The 22410-nt window shown below is 38.7% G+C and overlaps 2 protein-coding genes and 1 long non-coding RNA gene across 4 annotated transcripts; 1 reads left to right on the top strand and 2 right to left on the bottom strand.

Moving 5' to 3' along the window:
- Window positions 1-4046: 4046 nt before the first annotated feature.
- LOC122037424 lies at window positions 4047-6324 on the top strand. Of its 2 annotated transcripts, XR_006127649.1 has the most exons (5): window positions 4047-5069; window positions 5162-5301; window positions 5405-5474; window positions 5680-5779; window positions 5945-6324. It is a non-coding gene; the product is annotated as an uncharacterized LOC122037424 (long non-coding RNA). The 2 variants fall into 2 exon arrangements; XR_006127647.1 differs by having other exon boundaries at window positions 4047-5301.
- A 12344-nt stretch (window positions 6325-18668) lies between these two features.
- On the bottom strand, window positions 18669-19455 carry LOC122037415 (calmodulin binding protein PICBP-like). Its single transcript, XM_042596885.1, has one exon. The coding sequence runs from the start codon at window positions 19316-19318 to the stop codon at window positions 18926-18928; it is 393 nt and encodes a 130-aa protein (XP_042452819.1). The 5' UTR covers window positions 19319-19455; the 3' UTR covers window positions 18669-18925.
- A 31-nt stretch (window positions 19456-19486) lies between these two features.
- Window positions 19487-21345, bottom strand: LOC122004522. The gene is made up of 2 exons (XM_042559400.1): window positions 19582-21345; window positions 19487-19513 (listed from the first exon to the last, which is right to left on the bottom strand). The coding sequence occupies exons 1-2, from the start codon at window positions 21343-21345 to the stop codon at window positions 19487-19489; spliced, it is 1791 nt and encodes a 596-aa protein (XP_042415334.1).
- Window positions 21346-22410: the final 1065 nt, after the last annotated feature.

Genomic DNA, 22410 nt, shown 5'->3' with positions numbered 1-22410 from the left:
TCTTTTAAAATTATTTGAAAAATCTTTTCAAAATCATTTCAAAATCTTTAAAACTTAATTTTAAAATTCTTTTAAAATTATTTAAAAAATCTTTTCAAAATCATTTCAAAATCTTTAAAAATTAATTTCAAAATTCTTTTAAAAATTATTTGAAAAATCTTTTCAAAATCATTTCTTTAAAACTTAATTTTAAAATTCTTTTAAAATTATTTGAAAAATCTTTTCAAAATCATTTCAAAATATTTAAAACCTAATTTCAAAATTATTTTAAATTTATTTGAAAAATCTTTTCAAAATCTTTAAAACTTCATTTCAAAATTATTTGAAAAATATTTTCAAAATCTCTTAAAACTTCATTTCAAAATTATTTGAAAAACTTTTAAGAAATCATTTAAAAATTATTAGAAAAATCTTTTAAAAAACTTTTAAAACTTAATTATTTGAAGAATCTTTTAAAAATCATTTTAAAAAACTTTTAAAACTTAATTTCAAAAGTTATTTGTAAAATCATTTGAAAAAAGATCATTTGAAAAAACTTTAAAAATTTTGACTTGACCTCAAAATTAAAAACTATTTTTGGCATATCTTCGAAAATTCAAGCTATTTTTAACTTAGCTTTAAAATTAAAATTATTTATGATCTGACTTATAAATTATAACTCCTTTATAAGCTAAATGTTTTCAAAGCTAAGTACTTAATTAAGTTTTCTCTAACTAAACTTAGTTAAATTATTTTCTAAACTTAGCTACTTAGCAAGATATTTTCTCAACACAATCATTTTTAAGCTGAAAACATAGCTAAGTATTTTCAAATTTAGCTAAATATTTTTTTTTTCAAAAACATTTAGCTAAGTACTTTTTAAAGTGTTTAAAAAAAAAAGCTAAGTGTCTCTCAAAGCAATTGTTTTCAAATGCTAAGTATTTTCCAAAGCATTCTCAAAATCTCATCAAAACAGTTTTTTTTTTGAAAAACTAAATCTTTTTGAAATCATAAAAATTTGCTATGTTACTGTTTAAAGACAAAATAACTTTATCTCAGCTAAAAGTATCTCTGAAACTAAAGGAAGAATTTTTCTTTCAAAATTATGATTTCACCTAGCTAAAAGTCTTACAAGAAAAACTAAGTGTTTATCAAAAGTATACTTAACCCTCTATTTTTCTCTTTGAAAGATAAGATTGAAAATTATCTTTGAAAGTTAAGCTAAGGCCTAGATTTTCTTCACTCTCTTGGGTATTTTGATTAATGGCAAAGGGGGAGAGTAGGAAGAAATTCAAAGAAAATTATAAATTAAAATTCAAAGAAAATTAAAACGAAAATTTTGTTGTGAATGTGCCTATGCTTTATTTATGTCTGTGCTTATTTATGCGTATCTTTATTGCATTTTTATTTAACTTTGAATTTCAGTTGCCATAATCAAAAAGGGGGAGATTGTTGGTGTAGTAAGCATCCGACGATCGAACCTCAGTTTTGATAATGGCAAAGGGATTCAAAGTTAAGATTCCTTATTATCTAACGTGGTTAAATAAGGTTTCAGGAAAGTCCTAACTGCGGTTAGGCAGGGGAAAATCCTAAGGGGAGGTAACCTTAGGTCCTAGGGGGTGGTAACCCTAGGTGAAGGAAAATCCTAAGGGGGGGTAACCTTAGGTCCTAGGGGGCGGTAACCCTAGGTGAAGGAAAATCCTAAGGGGGGGGGGGGGTAACCTTAGGTCCTAGGGGGCGGTAACCTTAGGTGGAGGAAAACCCTAAGGGGCGGCAACTTTAGGTCCTAGGGGGCGGTAACCCTAGGTCGTAGGGGGTGGTAACCCTAGGCGAAAAGTCCAGTCGGTCTGGAGGACCGGATTGCATCAGGTAATCTCTCCTGAGGGGAGTAGGTGAGGACGCGCTCCTCGTAGAGGGAACAGTAGGCGTCGGGTCGACCTAGGGTTTTCGGTCGGAAACCCGAAGTCAGACTCGGACAGTCCGGAGACTGTCTATACTTCATTTATCATATTTATTGTGCTAACTTTGTGTTGCAGGATAGTGTTTGGGACTAACGTATCTTGCAGGTGCAAAAGAGCAACCTAAAGCCTCGGATGAACAGTGTCCGAGGCGCCTTCATGGAGCTTGGAGGCGCCTCGGGTGCAAGGCTGGAGCTGGCTGCGAGAAGCTGTTCAAGGTGCCTTGATGAATAGTGAAAGGCGCCTTGAACATATGAAGGCGCCCTGTGAACAGTGGAAGGCGCCTTGAATCTGTGATAAGATTCGACCAGTTCGCTCCTTATCTCTGCGGCTGACTCGGCCTATTCAAGGCACCTTGGGTAGCATTCAAGGTGCCTTGAACACTATTTATAAAGGGGGTTCGACCAGCAGCTTTAATCAATGATTTCCAAGTCTTCCTTCTGCATTTAGCTGCTAACGAACTCATCTCGAAGTGCTGCAACTTGACGCCGACGACCCGAACCTTCAATTTAGAACTTCCTATTGTCGGTATAATTTATTTATTGTATTTCTTGTAAATCATCTTTTGTAAATTTACGATCTTATAGTTGTTGCCCACCGGAAGCGATCAAGGATCGTGGGCCTTCGAGTAGGAGTCGCCTTAGGCTCTGAATGAAGTAAATCCTTCTGTCTCTGTGTGTTTGTCTTCTTTATTCCGCTGCATTTTTACTCGAGTGTTTTACGAATCAAACGAAATAGCTGCGAGCGCTATTCACCCCCCCTCTAGCGCTTCTCGATCCAATAACATCTAATGCGTCATCTTGATGCTTCTTGTAAGCATCTTTGTCTGCTCGCGTGGCATTGGCAGGAGGAGCCTTCAGAATGGGCTGCTCCAGAACGTACAGTTTATGTTCCTGGGTGAGAACTATTTTCAAGTTTCTGTACCAGTCCAGGAAATTTACTCCGTTGAGCTTGTCCTTCTCAATGAAAGAACGCAGGGAGAAAGTGTTCGTATTTGACGTCATGGTTATCTATAATAGAAAAATGCAAAAAATAAATATCATATTCTTTTAAATCATTTAATTAGGCCTTTAACTAAATGATGCTCCCACTAAATTCTATAATTCATGTGGGATAAGATCCACATCATACTAACCCTTGAGTTAGCTTTGGCTAATACGCCCAAGATTTAGTATGATCGGTAGGTAACGATTTACCAATTACATCTCTATGCAACTCTTGTTTATAGGATCATTATCCGCAGTTATATTAAAACTTGAGTTAGCTTTGGCTAATACACCCAAGAATTAATATAAATGTGATTTATGTCCTATCTTTCCAACCGTTGGAAGAATGCCTATAGTTGTACTCGATCCAACCGAGTTAACTAGGAATACTCAATCTAATTGAGTTTGTATTCGCCCATGCATTGATAAGCGGGACCAAGATTGTCCCTCCGTACCCTACCAAGATAATATGTGTTGCTCTGCTTTGGCAGATTCAACAACACATGTGATCGAGGTAGTGATAGGTATCACGGCACGGTAGGCATTAGAGTTGACGCGATTTAGATCTAATCTAATCGTCGATGTGTATCAAATACGCGATAGATCTAATCTAATCGAAAGGGTGCATCTTATACATGATTTAGATCTAATCTAATCATTAGGCACTAATTAATTACTAATCATGCATCACATACACACAAACAATTAATTAAATTAATTCGTGATTAGTCATGGCGCGCTACAAGAAAACAGGGCTTCAGAGATGGATTTTTAAAATGGAATTGAAATCTGTTTTAGATTTTAGTAAATCAGAGACGGATTTGCAACAGAATTATCATTCCGTTTCACATAAATAAAATGTAATATACAAATAAAAAATTGAGACCGGATTTAAAATGAATTAGAAACAAATTTATAAATATAATTTTATAAACAAAAATAAAAATGGATTAAAAATGAAATCTGATACGAAATTATATTTGTCCAACAAATCTGTTTTAAAAAGATTTAAACGAATAAAATTCTATTTTTAATTTATATAAATTAGAAAGGATTTTATTAGATAATTATAAATTTATTTTATTTTAATAAAATAAAAATTGTTTTCTCAATCCCTAATCTTCTCTTCCTCGTTTGACACCCGCCGCATCCACACAGCGTTACTTGTTAGACACTGCAGCGCAAAACCCCAATCTGTCGACAGGGCAGCAGAGGCGCGGTCTCGCCGTGCCCGCTACTGCCTCGCAGGGAGGTTACGAGGTCACGAGCGTATTGGACGGTGGTGCGGCAGATCCGGCAATGGGGGAGGTGATCCTTTCGGATCTTTTCACCAATGTCCTAATCCCGGTGGCAGCCGTCGTCAGGATCACGTTCGCGGTCATGGTCTCCAAGGTGCGATTATCGCTGGCGGAGGCTGACGCGGAGGGCACGGGCAAGAATGGGTACTCCGAGTACTTGATCGACGAGGAGGAGGGGCTCAATGATCACAACGTGGTCGTCAAGTGTGCCGAGATCCAGAGAGCCATTTCAGAAGGAGCTACTTCTTTCCTTTTCACTGAATACCAGTATGTTGGAATCTTTATGTCTATTTTTGCCATAATGATCTTCCTCTTCCTTGGCTCCGTTAAGGGCTTCAACACAAAGAGCCAACCCTGCACTTACAGCAAGGACAAGACTTGCAAGCCAGCCCTTGCCAATGCCATCTTTAGCACATTGTCTTTCTTACTTAGAGGTATCACCTCTGTGGTATCTGGATTCCTTAGCATGAAGATTGCGACATATGCTAATGCCAGGACAACTCTTGAGGCAAGAAAGGTGTTGGGAAGGCTTTCATCACTACATTCTGATCAGGCGCTGTCATGGGTTTTTTGCTAGCCGCTAATGGACTTTTGGTTCTCTTTATTTCTATTAACTTATTCAAATTGTATTATGGTGATGACTGGGGAAGGCCTTTTTGAGGCTATCACAAGCTATGGCCTTGGTGGGTCTTCCATGGCTCTCTTTGGTAGGGTTGGTGCGGTATCTATACCAAATCTGCTGATGTTGGGGCTGATCTGGTTGGGAAGGTCGAGAGGAACATTCCCGAGGATGATCCAAGGAACCTAGCTGTTATTGCCAACAATGTCGGTGACATTGTTGGAATGGGGTCAGACCTCTTTGGCTTTTATGTTGAATCTTTATGTGCAGCTCTAGTTGTTGCTTCAATATCTTCCTTTGGAATTAACCATGATTTGACAGCAATTGTGTGCCCTCGGACAAGCCACGATACTGATCTTTCAAGTTGTATTCCACTGAGTTAGGGTTTAAAGAGTTTCATCAAGATAGCTAGAGTTATTTTGCTCAAAATGCAGAAATTTGATGCATACTACTATCCTGAGGTATTGGACTTTTTCCATTTTCATCATCTTTGTTATTCCTCTCTTCAATATTTTGCTTGTTAAAGTGCAGACTTTTTAATGAGATGTTCATTGTCAATGTTAGTACTGGCTTTAGGCTCCTTTGGAACACCATTAAAGGTTTTCTTGACCCAAAAACAACTTCAAAGATACATGTAAGTTTTCTAATATTGAAAGTGTCTCATTTTCTGGTATTTTTTGCAATATATTTTGATTACTATATCACGAAGGTATTGGGAACAAAGTTCAAAAGTGCATTGCTTGAACTTATCAACTCTTTATACGGTCATATCTTTCTCTTCGTGATGCTACTAATATTTGTTCTTTTGATGAATAAATTACATGCTCTTCAAATTTCAGCCAACTTCCAAATTTCTTGAGTGACTTATGCACTTGCTCTAGTAAAGGTGGATGTTTGAATTTTAACAAAGGGTCATGGAATAATCCCAACATTATGGAGGTATAGTTATTCACATATGTATCAATTCATTTCTAAGGCCTTTCAGGAATATTTGTGCTTGAAAAATATGTTGTTTACGGTGATACTACTCTACATGATTCATTATTTCATTCCATGTCATATTGTTTCTTTGGTGTTGAAGCAATCACTATTTTATCTTTGTAGAAAAAAGATTTGGGACGAGAAGTTTTTGAATGAATGCATAAAAGAAAGCAAGGTACCCAATTTATTGTCAACAAATTGGTATTCGTAAAGAAAAGCTTATCGAGGAAGGTAGGAAAATTGAAGAAAAACTCAAGAAGATGGTTCCTAAGATGATTCAAGAGGTGGAATATATAATCATTCATATCCAGAAGGATTTGGTCCCCATGAGCGTTGTGATAGATGAAATACATATTAAATTATTATACTTGGATTTAAAAATTTATCAGTATCTTACAATTTGATTATAGTGAAATTTATTTAGATGATGTGAATATTTATTATCTCAATATTAATTGTATTATACTTTTGGATTAGAAATTAGTTATTTTAAATATTTTAAATTTATTTGAAATGTGTGAGTGTTTCTTGTAAAGGTAATATGTAAATAAAAATATATAAATAGAATATAATAAAAAAAATTATCTATTGATTTATAAATAGATTAAAATTATATTTGATATGTTATTTAAGACAGATTAATGACGGATTTTTAAAAAAATTTAGAGATGGAATTTGTATTTGAAACTAAATTAATTTGGTCAATTTAAAAACAGATTTATAAACGGGTTTCTAATTTGTTTTTAAATTAGAGACGGAATATTTCCGTCTCTTAAATTAGCAACGGGACTTTCAATAACGGATTTTAGAGACGGAATATTCCGTCTCAAATTTTCTTTAGAGACAGAAAATTAGCTTTCAGAGACAGATTTTTTCGTCCCTGAAGCCATGTTTTCTTGTAGTATAAAAGCCAATGAGAAGATCAGATGGTCAACCTACGGTCAACAGCTTCTCAAGCTCCTCCCTTTGACCACCTTGTGTTGCTCGCGCCCTCCTCGTAACTCCATCTCGAGTGGACCTTCCACCGCTCCAATTTTGTACATTACAATTTTGAAACTCGAGTTACATTCGAATCTAAACTAATTTACAACAAGAATATATAATAGAGAAAGGCACGACGCGCAGGTCGCGAATCAAATGTACAACACGCACAACACAAATGATGGCGCGCAGGCCGTAATATGAATTACAACACAAATCCAATCAGATTGGGTCTTTTGGGCCATGACTATTACAAATTATACATAATTCTAAATTATGTAATTTCCATAATTTTCTATAATTTTAATACTAATTTTTACAATTTTTACAAGTAAAATTTCTCGGCGGTCCCGCGGGGCCAGGGGCAGCACCCCTACCCGCGATCTAACTATCGCGAGTGTCCCTAAGCGATCCTACAGCGCCTTAGTCCGCTGTCCCAAAAAGTTTTGGGGCGAAACCTTGCCGTTTTGGAAAAATCTTCTCGGTAGTCGAAGCCTACAAGTGTATAAACACTTGTGCCTCGCTTCTACGAGAAAATTACTCATAAAAATCCATAAAAACTTAAATTTACAGAAAATCACAGAAGCTATATTTTTCATAAAAATCAAAATAAACTCGTACAAGTCTTCGCACGTGGCTCTGATACCACTGTTGGGTTTTTCGGGCCGCGAAAATCACTTTTTCGCGTCGCGGAAACCCCGAAAATCCTCGGCCACCGGATCCGTGCGAAGAAAAATAAAACAAAAGATGAGTACGAGTTTCTAAAGTCTAGATCTACACTAGATAAGAGAGTTACCCTCGATGCGATGCCCTTCGCTATCCCGCTAGTCCAACGGTTTGCCGGGTCTCAAGATTGTCAAAGTAGACAACCCTCTAGAAGTATCCACACAAACAAAATTAGGTGGAGGGGACCAAACAAAGGTGTGCTAGCACCTATGGTGTTAGGCCAAGAGAGGAGAGGGAGAGCTTGAGGAGAGCTTGTGGAAGAAGAAGGAAGTTACTCACCAAAAATGAAAAACTCCCAAGAACCATAAGTGGTCGGCCAAAAAATAAAGCATTTAAACCTCCATGGGATACCAAGAGTCACAACTCTTGGTCTCCCTCATGAGGTGGCATACATATATGCTAGCCTTGATGATGTGGCATATCATCATTGGCCACTTAATGTCAAGTCACAAATGATGTGGCATAAAGTCAAGTCAAACTTGACTCTTCCTCTTCCTCTCAAGTCAAGTCAAACTTGACTTAATCTCTCTCATAGTTGATCTAATCCAACCATTTAATTCAAGCCAATTTAATATAATGAATCTAATTCATTTAATTAAATTGATTCAATGAGTCATAATCTAAATTAGACTCATGAACACATGAATCAACTTGAGTCTAACTCAATTAGCCTAATTAGGATTACTCTTAATCCAATTTGATTCATCACATGAATCTAACCCTCTTGGTTCATCATATGAACCTAATCTCCATCTAATTGCCCTTTGTGTGTGACCCTATAGGTTCTTGTAACGTTGGCAATGCCCCTAAATCCATTTAGGAGCATAAGTAATGAGCGATATCTAGCAACACATCATTACTACCCAAGTTGCAAGAATGTTGAGATCCAACATCACCTTGTGACTACTAATTGTGACTCCTCACAATATATGACAAGTGTCCTTCTATCCTAGACATCTAGATTGATCAATGTGAGGCATAGACCGTGCCATCCTCTGACCAATCTAAATCTTGATCTCCAAGTAGACTCACTAAATCAAATGAGCTCAATATCTCATATTGACTCATTTGGGCATGACCATGCACTTCGTGGTCTCACTCTATCAAGAATATCGATGTCGCTCTCGTCATATAGGAGGGATAGATCCCATCTACATCACTCACATCCCTCTGCATAATTCGTTACATACCCAGTAATCGCCTTTATAGTCCACCCAGTTACGTTTGACGAAACCAAAGTACATAACTCCTTATGTAGGGATCCATGGTGACTTCAGGTCCAAGGACTAGTAGTCATACTAATAGTCACATGAGAAAGTATATGACACTCATATAACGATCCATGATACTTTCTCATGGCGGGTCATTCAGTATACATTCTCCAATGCATACTCATGTGTCAACTTGATATCTCTATATCCATGACTTGTGAGATCAAGTCATCGAGTTGACCTACATGCTAGTCTTATTGCATTAACATTGTCCCTGAATGTTAATACTCGATTAGGAATGATTAAGAGTAGTGTTCCCTATATCATCTCACTATCGGTTCAACTAACCGATTGATATAGGTGAGAACCTTCTACTCAAGGACGCTATTATACTTAGTTTATTTGGCACTAATACAAGTAAGTATAATAACCAAAACAAATGCCTTTATTTATATAAGAATATGATACAACAAGTCCATAATACAATTATCAAATGATTGGCTCTAGGGCTCTAACTAACAGGGTTACCGCCCCCTAGGATTTTCCCTTTGCCTAACCTCAACTAGGACTTTTTTTTACCTAGGGTTACCACCCCCTAGGGTTTTCCACCTGCCTAACCGAAGCTAGGACTTTTTCCTAAGTACACTTAGGACTTTCTTGCAAAGCTCATTCAAACATATCAGATAACAAAACAACTTAACTTTGAATCCTTTTACATAATCAAAACATAGGTTCGATCGTCGGATGCTTCCCGCACCAACAAGGAGCTCTGGGAAAAATTCCTGGAACTTCACGAAGGAACCTCGGAGGCAAAACTTGCGAGACGGGACTTACCTCACAACCAGATTAGCAACCTCCGATTAGAATAAGATGAAACTAAGCACATCTTCACTCGAGGATCAAGGAGCTCATCACCGGACTTTCGAATCTCGGAGAAAAGGTAAGCAATCGAGATTCTCTAGGTACGCTCTTAATGCATTTCCTAGCAATACAAAATGGGCATCATAGATGTCTACTATATCTCTAAGGATTTAGAATCTATTACCTTAGAAGAGTTATTTTTAACTTTTGAAATACATGAAACAAGATGTGCAAATTCAAGGAAGGAGTCGAAGCATAACATTGCCTTTAAGGCAAAGATGGACGAACAAGATTCAGAATTCTCTCTCAATGACGACGAAACGACAATAATGGTAAGGTGATTTAAAAAATTGCTTAAATCTAGAAAATCTAATAATCTGCAAGGTAAAAAATGAAGAAGAATCAGATGCTACCATTATGATGAAGAAGGACATGTAAAAGACAAGTGCCCTAAATTGAAGAACAAAGACAAGGGTAAGAACAAGAAGCTTGTCCAATCTAACAAGTATAAGATGCTAAAGGCTACGTGGGACGAAATGTCGTCCGAATAAGAGATTAAGGCTTTCTCCGGACTTGCGTTAATGGTAAGCCATCAAGAAAATGAACACGAAACAAGCTCATCCGAAATGAGCATCGATGAAGGGGGAGCTACATTGGATGAAAGTAGCAGTTCAGGGGGAGCTACGGATATTGGGATCGACAAGGTAAGTCAGGTACGATCTCTGTCATCCGATAAATTATTCGAGTTTGTTAAATTATTGTCAAAAGATTGCTGTAAGTTAGAAAAAGAAAACCAAAAGTTAAAATTAATTCCAGCCAAATCTTGTCCATTAGAATAATTTGACAAAATAAAATTAGAAAATAATAATTTGCAAATAGAAATATCATACTTGAAAAATCGTGCATGCTCGTTTAATCAAAACAATAAAAAATATAATAATTTGAACTGATATGTTAAACACCACAAGGGACAAATTAAGAAAATTTCAAAGAAATACATACCCAAAAGATTTTTAATTAATCCAGTAGGCTAGAACCTATATTGGGTTCCAAAATCTTGTCTAAATTAAAATTTAATTGGATTTAGGACTTTCAGAGAGTAGATTAAATGTTTAATTTCTTTAAGAGGTTTTATCTAGAAAGTGGTTGTTGCTCCAATAACCAAGAAAGCCTAGTGCCTCGCCACAGGCTAGAAGCTAATTAATGAAATAAAATATTTAATTAACTAACTAATAAAGCATTTAATTGTAATTAATGCTTTAAATAGTTACTCAAATATTTCTTTTACTTAGAATTTTTTTTTTTTTTGCAAAACTTAATGTTTCTAAAATTATTGTAATTTTTTTTAAGTGATATCAAAATTATTTTCAAAGTTTTTAAAAACTTGATAAGTTTTTCAAAATGTTGGAAAAATAGAGTTTTTTTTAAATTAGATTTTTTTTAGGTACCCCATTTTTTATATGATCAAAGGGGGAGAAGAGAAGATTAAGTCTAGGGTGGTAGCTTAACTTTTTCAACTTTTGTACTTTATTGTAAAATTTATTTCTTTTACTTTATGTTGGTTTACCCTAACTTAACTTGGGTTGCTCACATCAAAAAAGAGGAGATTGTTGGTACCCCAAGGTAGTTTTAATGTGATCAAACATGTTAAGTTAGGTCATGTTGTGGTTAACCCTGTATCTAAGTGTGCAGGAACTTAAGAGCACAGGAAGTCGAGTGAAAGATGTAGCTAGTAATAAGGATGACTTGGAAGAGAACCGACGGGCTCAGTGCTGCGGAAGAATACACCGGCAAATGAGAAGGAAGTATACGGTGTTTCCGAGGGACGAGAAGCCAGAGTGAAAGATTGCTCGAGGATCAAAAGATGCAGCTGCCCGAGGGACAAAAAACTGTAGAAGAGTACGCTGGCGGACGAGAATGAAGCAAGCAGCAATTCCGAGGGACGAGAAGCTGGAGCAGAAGTTTGCTCGAGAAGACTGGAAGTTGGGTTCGAGTGAGCCCTGTTCCTCCAGACCCGTTAACTCCTAAACACTTGGTAAAGTAATTAGACCACAAATACTGTAACTTTAATATACTTATCATTCATCAAAATCTGAATTAGATCATTGGTACAAATTGCACCAATAGGGTTATATCTGTACTTCCTCTTGTTGGACTGATTTGTTAACTAGAGGCAATGACTCTTCCTGGATGGTATGCACTCCTCCCTCCTGAATTTTCTAGGTCTTGCGCGCCTCTGTTTTTATTACATCGACGTAACATTTCCACTCAGTCAGCTATTCCCCCCTTACCTCACCAACTTGATCATCCGCTGGAAATTTCACTTTATAGTGGAAGGTGGAGACAACCGCACACAATTCGTGCAAGGAGGGTCTTCCCAAGATGACGTTATAGGCGAATGGAGCACCCACCACTATAAATGTGCCCCTTTGGGTTCTTACCAGGAGCTCGATACCTAAAGAGATGGCCAATTTGATCTAGCCGGTCAGTTGTGCCTCATTCCCTATAAACCCTTATAAGGTCGTGGTCATCGGTTGGAGTTCACTTGCATCGAGCTACATCTTATCGAAGGTGCTCTTAAAAAGCATGTTGATAGAGCTTCTTGTGTCAACGAAGACTCTAACCAATCTATTATTAGATATTACAGCTTTGATGATGAGTGCATCATCATGAGGGAGCTCCACTCCCTCAAGGTCTTGGGGCCCGAAGCTGATTTGGGCCCCAACTGCCTGTTCTTGGCTACAGCCGACTGCATGAATCTTCAGTCGGCGGCCATGAGGCTTTCTGGCTCTTGTCAAATCACCGTTAGTGGGGCCTCTAGAGATCATACCGACGTCTCTTACCATGACATTTCCCTCGTTCTCTTCTTCTTGGGTCTGATGTGGTTCCTTGCCTCGATCAATCTGATCGACCATCTTTGTTTTCCATTACCTGAGGTGTGTTGGTCGGATGACCAGAAGTGCTAGGGTTAGGAGCTAATTGCCCCAGGAACCGAGGCGCGATAGCCTCGCTCGGCTCTCGGCATGTTTCATGAACAAGTTGATAATAGTCTCTTATATCGTGAGTCTTGGACTGATGGTAAGTGCAATATTAAGATACCCACTGGAGGGGTTCGTTAAAAGATATTCAGATGGCCTTGATGTGTTGTACCTCTCTTGCTTCCTGGACCCGTGAAGATTCGGTCGAGGGTCTCTTAGGCGTACTAGAGGTGGTGGTGGTTTCCAATCAGCTTGGTCGATTGGAGCTGGGGTAGCCACCTCCTTCTTTCAAGCGGCTTGAGTTTTCTCTATATTAATGTATTTGACCATCTTCCCCAGTAGGTCGTCGAAGTCCTTTGCAGGCTTTCTGATGAGGGCTTAGAAGAATTTTCCTTTTAAAAGAACTTGAGAGAAGACACTTATTAATATTTCAAAAGTGGCGAACGGAATATCTAGCGTCACTTGGTTGAATGGCTTGATGTATGCTCGTAGGGATTCCTTGCTCCCTTGCTTGAGCGTGAACAGACTCAGACTGATCTTTCGATACCTCTTGCTGCTGGCAAAGTGGTGCAAGAAGGCTTTTCTGAATTCCTTAAAATAGGTAATAGATCCAACCGATAGTCGGTCGAACTATCTCTATACCAAGCCTGATAGAGTGGCCAGAAACACTCAGTATTTTATTGCGTCGCTATACTGGTGTAGTAGAGCGACGTTCTTGAATCTTTGGAGGTCGTCCTCAGGATCGATGTTACCTCCATACTCTCCAACTAATAAAGTTTGGAAATGCTTAGATAGCTTTTCATCTAGTGTTAGAGTGTCTATTAAAAGCCAAGCTTTTGTAAACATTTATTTGTTGAAATAAAAGAATCACATTGGTCAATATCTACATTTATTTGTTAAATGTAATTGTTCAATTAATTTATATAGTAGACAACATGGTGTGTGGTGTCACACACAAAAGATCATGTTGTCGGTTCTTTATAAATTATAAACAATTGCTCGCGACTAAGATGGAAAGGAACAAACCATCGAAATAGTCGTAGTGTAATTAAGTATTAGTTTATCTTGATTAATAAATTACACTGGTACACTCTAAGTGTATTGAGTAGGACTATTTTAAGTAAGTTCTTTTTATACTGACTTAATAAAAGAACTAGACCTTAGTTATTATGGAAGTGTGTGCTCTTAATCCTAATATAATAACAAGCACATATATTTAATATTTATTTCTTTGACTTATCAAAGGGTGAGGTTTAGCTCGATAAATCAATATGCCCGATAAGTTGGTAAATGATATTACTTATAGTGTGTGTTGTTGATTATAGAAAGAATCTGTGTTCTAGTTATCTAGGCTGAGAATGTCCCCAAGAGGAGCTCATAAGGATTGTTATGTTAAACCCTGCAGGTGGACTTAGTCCGACATGACAATGAAGTTGAGTGGTACTACTCTTGGAATTAGATATTAATTAAGTGAGTTGTCAGTAACTTACTTGATTAATGGACATTCGTAATCTTAAACATAGGGAGACTAACACACTTATGATAAGAAAGAGCCCATAATATAATTTGGGATTGGTGCGGTAGTGCGATAATAACTCTCTAGTGGAATGAGTTATTATCGATGAACTTGAGTTGTGTGTTCGGGGCGAGCACGGGATACTCAAGCTCATCGGAAGGCCAAAACCAATTTCTCCTCTAGGTCCCTGTCGTAGCCTCATTATAGCCTCTAGTCCATCCAAATGTAAGGCTCTTCTTGGTGTCTAAGAAGTGGGTCAGTCTAATGCTTGGTGACCAAGCAAGGGCCGGCCACATCCTCTTCTATAGGGGTCGACCCTTTGCTTGGTGACCAAGCATGAAGGGGCTGGCCACAATAATTCAAAAAGGGAGGGTTGTTTTGAATTTTTAAAATATTCTCTTTGTAGAAAACTATAAGTTTTAAAAGATAGATTTTAATTTTTAAAACTTTCCTTATTTGAATTAGGCCACATGTTTTAATAGAGAGTTTTAAAATTTTTAAAACTTTCCCTTTTTAACCATCCTCATGGTTTAAGAAAAAAAAGGAAGATAAGTTTTAAAATTAAAATTTTCTATCATCATGTTAAAAAAGGAAATTTTATAAGAGAAGTTTTAAATTTTAAAACATGGTTTTAATTTTTAGAACTTTCCTTTTTTTTAACTCCTACTTTAGGAAAGAGAGCTTGTAAAATTTTATAAGAGTTTTTCTTCTTGTAAAATTTCATAAAAAAATTAAAATTCCTTTTCCTCTTATGGGGGTCGGCCACCCTTGCTTGGTGCCCAAGCAAGGTGGCCGACCAAGTTTAAAATTATAAAATCATCAAATTTATTTTTGGTGATTGATTCAATCAAGAGGAAAGAAAAGGAAAATTAAAAGGGAAAAGGAAAAGCTAGAGGAATATTTTAATTTTTGTAAAAATTCTTCCCTTATTTGCCTTGGGCAACTAATATAAAAGAAGGGGTGGGGAGGCTTCATGAGACACAACAATTCTTATTCTCTTGGAGGAGTCTCTCTTGGTGGTGGCCGACCCTCTCCCTTCCCTTTCCCTTTGCTCTCTTCTCCTTGGTGGTGGTGGTGGCCGGATTTTAGAGGAAGAGAAAGAAAGCTTTTGGGTGGTGTTCATCTTGGAGGATCGTCGCACACACGACGTTCAAGGCGAGGCGAGGAATATGACAGAAGATCTCGAGGTCATTAGTTTACAAAGAGAAGGTATAATTAGCAATTGTTTTCCGCATCATGCTAGTTATTTCTTTTTGTAAGAATTTCAAACACAAGAGGCATTAGATCTAGTTTTTTGAATTAGTTTTTCGAGTTTGTGTTTTCTTCTTTTTCGAATTTGTGATTCGATTGTTCTTTTTAGTTAACCTAGAGTTATTTAAGGAAATTAAATATTAGCTTTCCTTAAAAGGCTTTGTCTAGGCGGTGGTGGTTGCTCCCATATCCAAGAAGGCCATGTGTCTCACCATGCAGTCCTGAAAGCCAATTTTGAAAATTAATATTTAATGAAATTAATAACATAAGTGGATTTGAATCAATAGTGTTAAGTTTCGCTTGTGATTCAAATCTAAACCATTAAGAACAGATAAGTTAAATTTGGAATCAATGATGTTAAGTTCCGTCTGCAATTCCTAATTTAACTTCTAAAGAACACAATTGGTTATTTAAGGAAAGATTCGACACTTGTACAAAATTTTTGTACAGTGGAACCGGTACGATTTTCTTAGGACTAACCAACAATTGGTATCAGAGCTAGGGTTTGCCTCTGTGTGTTTTGGTTTTCAAATTAATTATGCACATGTCATATATAATTTAGGCAGGATAATAGTAGGATGTGCTAACTTTGTGGTTGCAGGCTCCAACTATTATGGCATTTAGATATTGTGTGTGATTGGACCCTTGGACTTGTCAAGAGTATTATTTTGTGTGCATGATTGTATGTATCAAATACAGCAGGAGCTGTATTATTTTTATAATTTTATTTTTGTTCGATCTAGAATACATGTACATTCCTTTATGGAATATAGGATCGATATATGTAAAATTCTATATTTATCGCGGATCATATCTTTGCGAGTCGTGGTGCTATTGGAGGACCAGAGGCGTAACGGAATAAGAAGCAAGATAGATGCGATAACTCGACCCGATGGCGGTGGCTATCGAGAAGGTGATTCTCTAGTAAGGAATCGGTACAATTTTCATCTAGTTCCTCTGAGAGAAAGGTACACTGGGTTGTTTAGGTGATTCTCGAGCAGTAGGGGCCTTGCCTCGCCTTGGGTCCCTCTGGATTAAATTCTCTATCGAGGAGGCTTGTGACCGCTCAATTTTGGTGCAACCCTCAGCGGCCATTTGGAAAAATGCTTGAGGGAACTCAAATGATTGTTTTTGCTTGGATCTTTTCTTAGATACAAGAAGATCTTCTAACAAGGCCACGGGTGCTCGGTGCTAGTGAGAATCGACTGTTTGATTTTGGGACAAGTCTTGCACCTTGGCATTCACAAATAGCTCGTATTCTTCCAGAGTGATGGAAATGTTGATTTTACCAGCTATGTCTATCTTTACATTCCAGAACAGGTGAATGTGTTTCCACAGACGGTGCCAAATTTGATCCCGCCTGGAAGCTGAGTAGATGAGTGGCTGGTGAGGTGGAAGGAATGTTGACGGAGGAAGAACTTCGAGCTGGGTGTTGTGGACCTAGAGCTAGGAGCTGCGAACCTACACACACCATAAGCAAAGCCAACGGGAATGTTAGAGCAAGAACTAGAGAAGGGTCCCCAGTGCAGGCACTCCAACTTAGAATGGTAGCCAAGCGAAAATGGAGAAGAAAATACATAGTAGAACAATAATGTGGATGCATGTGCTTGCGTGCCTACTAGTTGAATGGAGAGGACCTCTTTTTATATTGTCTCTCATAATCTCTACAATAATGGCGCGTCAGATAATGTCAGGTGTCAGAATATGTGGATAGTGGAGGATGTACGAGCGTCTTCTCCTAGGTAGAGGAAGGTTCCGTTATGTGTATATATCAGGGGAATATTCCCTGGCAAGTAGCCGTTATTCTCTGACAAGTAGTTGCGATTCCCTGACAAAGTTATCTCCTAGAAGGAGTCTGACAGGCTATAGTGCTGGTCGAGTTTATGCTAGGAGTCATGCCGATGAAAAGTGGAGAACTGAGTCTCGGAGATCTAACCAGCTCTAGTGTCGGTCGGGCTGATGTTGAGAGTCATGCATATGAGAAGTAGGGAGTTGAGCTTGGAGGTCTAACTGGCTATAATGTGGGTCGAATTTATGTTGGAAGTCATGCCCATGAATAGCAGGAAACTAAGCCCAGAGGTCCGACCGAATCTAGTGTCGGTCGGGTTTATATTGGGAGTCATGCCCATGAGAAGTGGGAAACTGAGCCCCGGAGATCCAATTGGCTCTAGGACCGATCGGGCTTATGTTGGGAGTCATGCCCATGAAAAGTAGGGAACTGAGCCTCGAAAATCCAATCGGCTCTAGGGCCGGTCGAGCTTATGTTGGGAGCTATACCTATGAGAAATGGAGAACTGAGCCCTGGAGATCCGACTAGCTTTAGGGTCAGTCGGGCTTATGTTGGGAGTCATGCCCATGAAAAGTGAGGAACTGAGTCCCAGAGATTTGATCAGATCTAGGGTCGGTCAGGTTTATATTAGGAGTTATGCCCATAAGAAGTGAGGAACTGAGCCTTTGAGATCCGACCGACTCTAGGGCCGACCGGATTTATATTTTGAGGCGTACCCATGAGAAGTGGAGAGCTGAGCCCTAGAGCTCCGACCAACTCTAGATCCCACCTACTACAGTGTTGGTCGAGCTTATGTTGGGAGTTATGCCCATAAGAAGTGGGGAACTGAGCCTCGTAGGTCTGACTGGCTATATGTCCAGTTAAGTTTATGTTGGAAATCATGCCCATAAGATGTAGGAAACTGAGTCCCAGAGATCCGACCAGATTTAGGGCGGGCGGATTTATGTTGGGTGTCATGCCCCTGAGAAGTGAGGAACTAAATCACGGAGATCCCACCGGCTCTAGGGCCGGTCGAATTTATATTGGGAGTCATGCCTATGAGGAGTGGAGAGCTGAGCCCTGGAGGTTTGACCGGCTCTAGATCCGACCGTCTCTAGTGCCGATCGGGCTTATGGTAACAGTCATGCCGATCAGAAGTGAGGAAATGAGCCCCGGAAGTCTGACCGTCTATAAGGTCGGTTGGATTTTTGTTGAGAGTCATGATCATAAGAAGTAAGGAACTGAACCTCAAGAATCTGACCAGCTCTTGAGCCGATCGGGTTTATATTGGGGATTCATACCCATGAGGAGTGGGGAGTTGAGCCCCAGGAGTCCAACTGGCTCTAAATCCTACCGGCTCTAGTGCCAGTTAGGCTTATGTTAAGAGTCATGCCCATGAGAAGTAAAGAACTAAGCTCCGAATGCCCGACCAATTATAGGGTCAGTTGGATTTTTGTTAGGAGTCATGCCCATGAAAAGTGAGGAACTGAATCCCGTGAATCCGACTAGCTCTATGGCTAATCAAGTTTATATTAGGAGTCATACCCATAAGAAGTGAAGAATTGAACCCCGTTAAAAATAATCCATTCGGATACATACACTTTCATTTTAATTGTACATCATCTTAACTTTAACCACACATCATCTTAACTACCAACCCTACCTTCAACGCCACATCAATCAACATGTTCATATCCACATAGTCAAAACAGCTCGTTCTACTCAATCCTTCCTGGAACTTCAAGAGTAACTTCAATTAGAGAAGACAGAAGAAACCATTCTTTACCTTTTACGCCATGACATTATTCATCTTCAAGCTAGCACTGGTCTTCCAAGATCTGAAGTAGGACTCTTCAAGGTGAAGTCATGGATAGGCACGGACATGACCGTCTCAAATGCCTCCACGAGAAGTGCTACCTTCTTGCTCCGCGCAGGGGTCAATTTCCTCACCGCCTTTTGAAGTGCATTATCGATCATCCATGTTTCTGAACTTTTCCTTTCGTCTCTCTGCTGGTGCCTCAGATCGACCATTTCATCTGCTGGGTCGGGTTCCAGCGGAAGGAATCGCGGTGCCCTTGGATTGATCAGTCTTAGCACTTCCATCTCGATATCCTTCTTCCACTTTACACTTCTGCGTCTTGCCATATGCTTATTGCTTAGCTTAGGAGACGGGTTGCATCTTGCTCCTTCACTGCTGGTGATCATCCCATTTTGGGTGCAAATAGCTGCAAAGATTGTTCCATCAGATACGTCTTTGTGTTCCGTCTGATCACGCTCCGATGTTTGATCATCCTCTGAGTAGATATCTTCGCTTAGATCGATGAAGTTGGAGTCCCAAAAGCTTGATATTCAATGAATCTACCATCTCTAACCTCATCTTCTTCGGTGAGCTTGAGGCTGCTGTCTGGGTTTTCATAACCACTACTGATTTCAGGTTCTTTGTTTTCCGGCCATTCTTCAGCTGCGGCCAATTTCGATTGTTCAGTCCTATCATCTTCTCCACCATTGTTTTTGTTGCTGGTGTCATCATCTTCATCATCTGTTCCAAAGCCATCTTGTTCAGACTTATTGCCGTGAGAAACATTACTACTTTCTGAGCCTTGATCATCTGCAGCAACACTGCGATTTTGTTCACTTGTACTTTCATCTTCGAGAACTTGTTCAATTGTTTGGCTTTCAGAAGAAATATTTTTTTCTTCCAATTCGTCACTTCCACTCTCATCAGTTTCTTCAGCAGTATCATCTCCGCGTTCTGCATCATCTGCGACAATGCTGAAGATTATATGGTGTGGACTTGTAACATCTGTGGGTAATTCGGACTCTTCTTGAGATTTTTCACTTCCAAAGCAAGCAACGATATCTGCAGCATTATCTCCTTCTCCATTTTCAGCAACAAAGCTGTGGCCTTTGCTCGTGTGAGATCCGTCGCCTATGACTAACTTTGATTCTTCAAGGCCATGTTGTACAGCAATTCCACTTACGACGACGTCTTCTTCCTTACAATCTCCAATATCTTCATCGCCGGCTTCGATTCTGTGGTTTGTATTGTCTAATTCAGATTCTTCAAGATCATTGGATTCACATTTTACGCGCTCTCCACTTCTCACCTCCATTTCTTTGAACTCGTGAAGCTCTTGCGCCTTGATAAAGAGTTCTCCATGCCCAGATAAATCATCGAAACAGAAATGTGGTTCTTTCTCGGATTCAGCTGTAAGAATGCTACCAACAGCACAGGCATCACCAGAAGAGATGTCACTTGTTTGCTCAAGACTCTCTCCTCCAACGCTAATCCGGGCATATATTTCAGGGATTTCAATATAAACCCCTGCTCCTTCAAAATTTTCAATTTCCTCTTCACTGAACTCCGTATCATCTTCCGACGGCTCTAAACTCTCAAGAAATTTTGATATCTCTCTATCAAACTCATCCTTGTAGATCTCATTCAAGAAACAGTAGTTCGTCTCTTCTATTACAGGAGCGATCTTTGAGCCTTGGATACTCCTCATCTTGCCTGAATTCATGTTTCTTCCTCCCTTCTTAAAACTTCCCCTCCTAATCGATGATACCCTTTTCAACTTCACGCTCCTCCTCTGCGTCCTGAAGGACCGCCTTCTCGCTGATGGTAAGCGTCTCAAGGGTTGCAGATGCTGGTGCCTACGGCCATGCAGAGAGCAGTAGTTGAAAGGGCAGACCTTAACCGCAGAAGTCAACTCAGCAACTCTGTTCCCCTGATTTACCTCTGACACACTTGGGAATTTGGATTCCGTCATAGTGGACGAACAAGTAGCCCTGCTAACCTTCTTTCTTCGAGGCGATAGAACACTCGTTTCATAGATCTTCTTCATCGAAGGCCTTCGCGGTCGTAAACTTGCTTTCCTTGCTAATGTTTTCAAGTACTTCGCGACAGGAAGAGAAGGAGAAGAGGAAGGGGAAGGCTTTGAATTGCTATGATCAGCATGATTCTTGGCCTTGACGACGGCAGCAGGTGCTGGGGATTGAGCACTTACCTGCATGGGGTACTTCCTTGCGTCCGAGCAAGTCGTGGGCTTCATATAATTTGGCGAGGAGTTGCTCGTTGCCTTTGCGGTTTCCTTCTTCGCGATTCCTCCCCTTCCTTTGCCGTTCTGTTGAGCAGCGGAGGATCTGGACCTGAGCTTGTCTGGAGTTGATTGCGTCTTCTTTGTCTGCGCTTTGGGCTGATGAAGCTCATCAGGAGTCTGTGTTTGTGCCATTTGGATTGGACGAGGAGGGAGATGTTTGAGCAGGGATGAAGCTTGCCTTGATCTGTTAATGGAGAAAATTAGAGACCCTGCGCCGGTAATAGAAAAAAAAAAGACTTGTTCTTCCTGATGGAGGATGGCGAATAACAGAGAAATATCAGTTATTTGGAGAATTGGGTGGTATCAGGGAAATTGAGACTTAGAACACCGCGTAAAGTTTCCTTGTAAGGAACTTGGTCAAACAAAGGAAAGATGTTAAACCCAACAATTAGATTCTTTCCGAGTTTAAAAAGTTTAGTTCCATAAAATTTCCAAGTCAGGGTAACTGATCGAAGAAGATTTTTAAATTAAATTCTCGGTGTAAATCCTCCCTCACCGAGAATGCACGCCGCCACCTAAAAGCATAAGAACGCCGTAAACTGCACGCAGGACGCGGCAAGCGGCTTTTGACGCGCTCCAGCGAGGTGAGACGCGTGCATGTGGGACTTAAGTGGACTTTGGTGAGTCAAGTAGCGTGGGAAGTTTGGGTCCACGCGGCCAGTCACAATAATTGGTTAAGATTACTTAAGTTTCAATAGTCAAATTATAGGCTTATCGCAGGATTAAAAAAGAGAGAATTAATCAAACGTTCAATAACTAAGAACGTCTCCCAAGATTTGTGAGAAATTTATAAAATAAAAAAAGAACTGAATAAAAACAATTTAAATGTGAAGTTAGATATGTAGTTTAAGAATAATAGTTAAAACTTTTCTATAGTCTGTAATTAAATAATAAAGTAATGATCAAAGTTCTACTCTTCTTATTGTTTTATATAAATATAAATTTTTAATAAAATTATTAGTAAATTATTATTTTAAAAATAAATGCATTTCATAAGTTAAAAAAATATATAAATGACTCTAATTAAATTAAAATTTATAAGTTAATTAAATATTAAATTAAAATTTTAATTAAATTAAAAATTATAATTAATTAAAATATTAAATAAAAAGTATATAGAGATATTAAATAAAATAATAATAAATAAAACTAAGATTTTGATTATAAAGAGAATAATAAATTTTTATTTTTAATGTA

This window comes from Zingiber officinale, chromosome 1A, assembly GCF_018446385.1.
Source record: "Zingiber officinale cultivar Zhangliang chromosome 1A, Zo_v1.1, whole genome shotgun sequence".
NCBI lineage: Eukaryota > Viridiplantae > Streptophyta > Magnoliopsida > Zingiberales > Zingiberaceae > Zingiber > Zingiber officinale.
The sequence above is the reverse complement of the archived record's forward strand: the minus strand, read 5'-3'. Positions and strand labels throughout refer to the sequence as shown.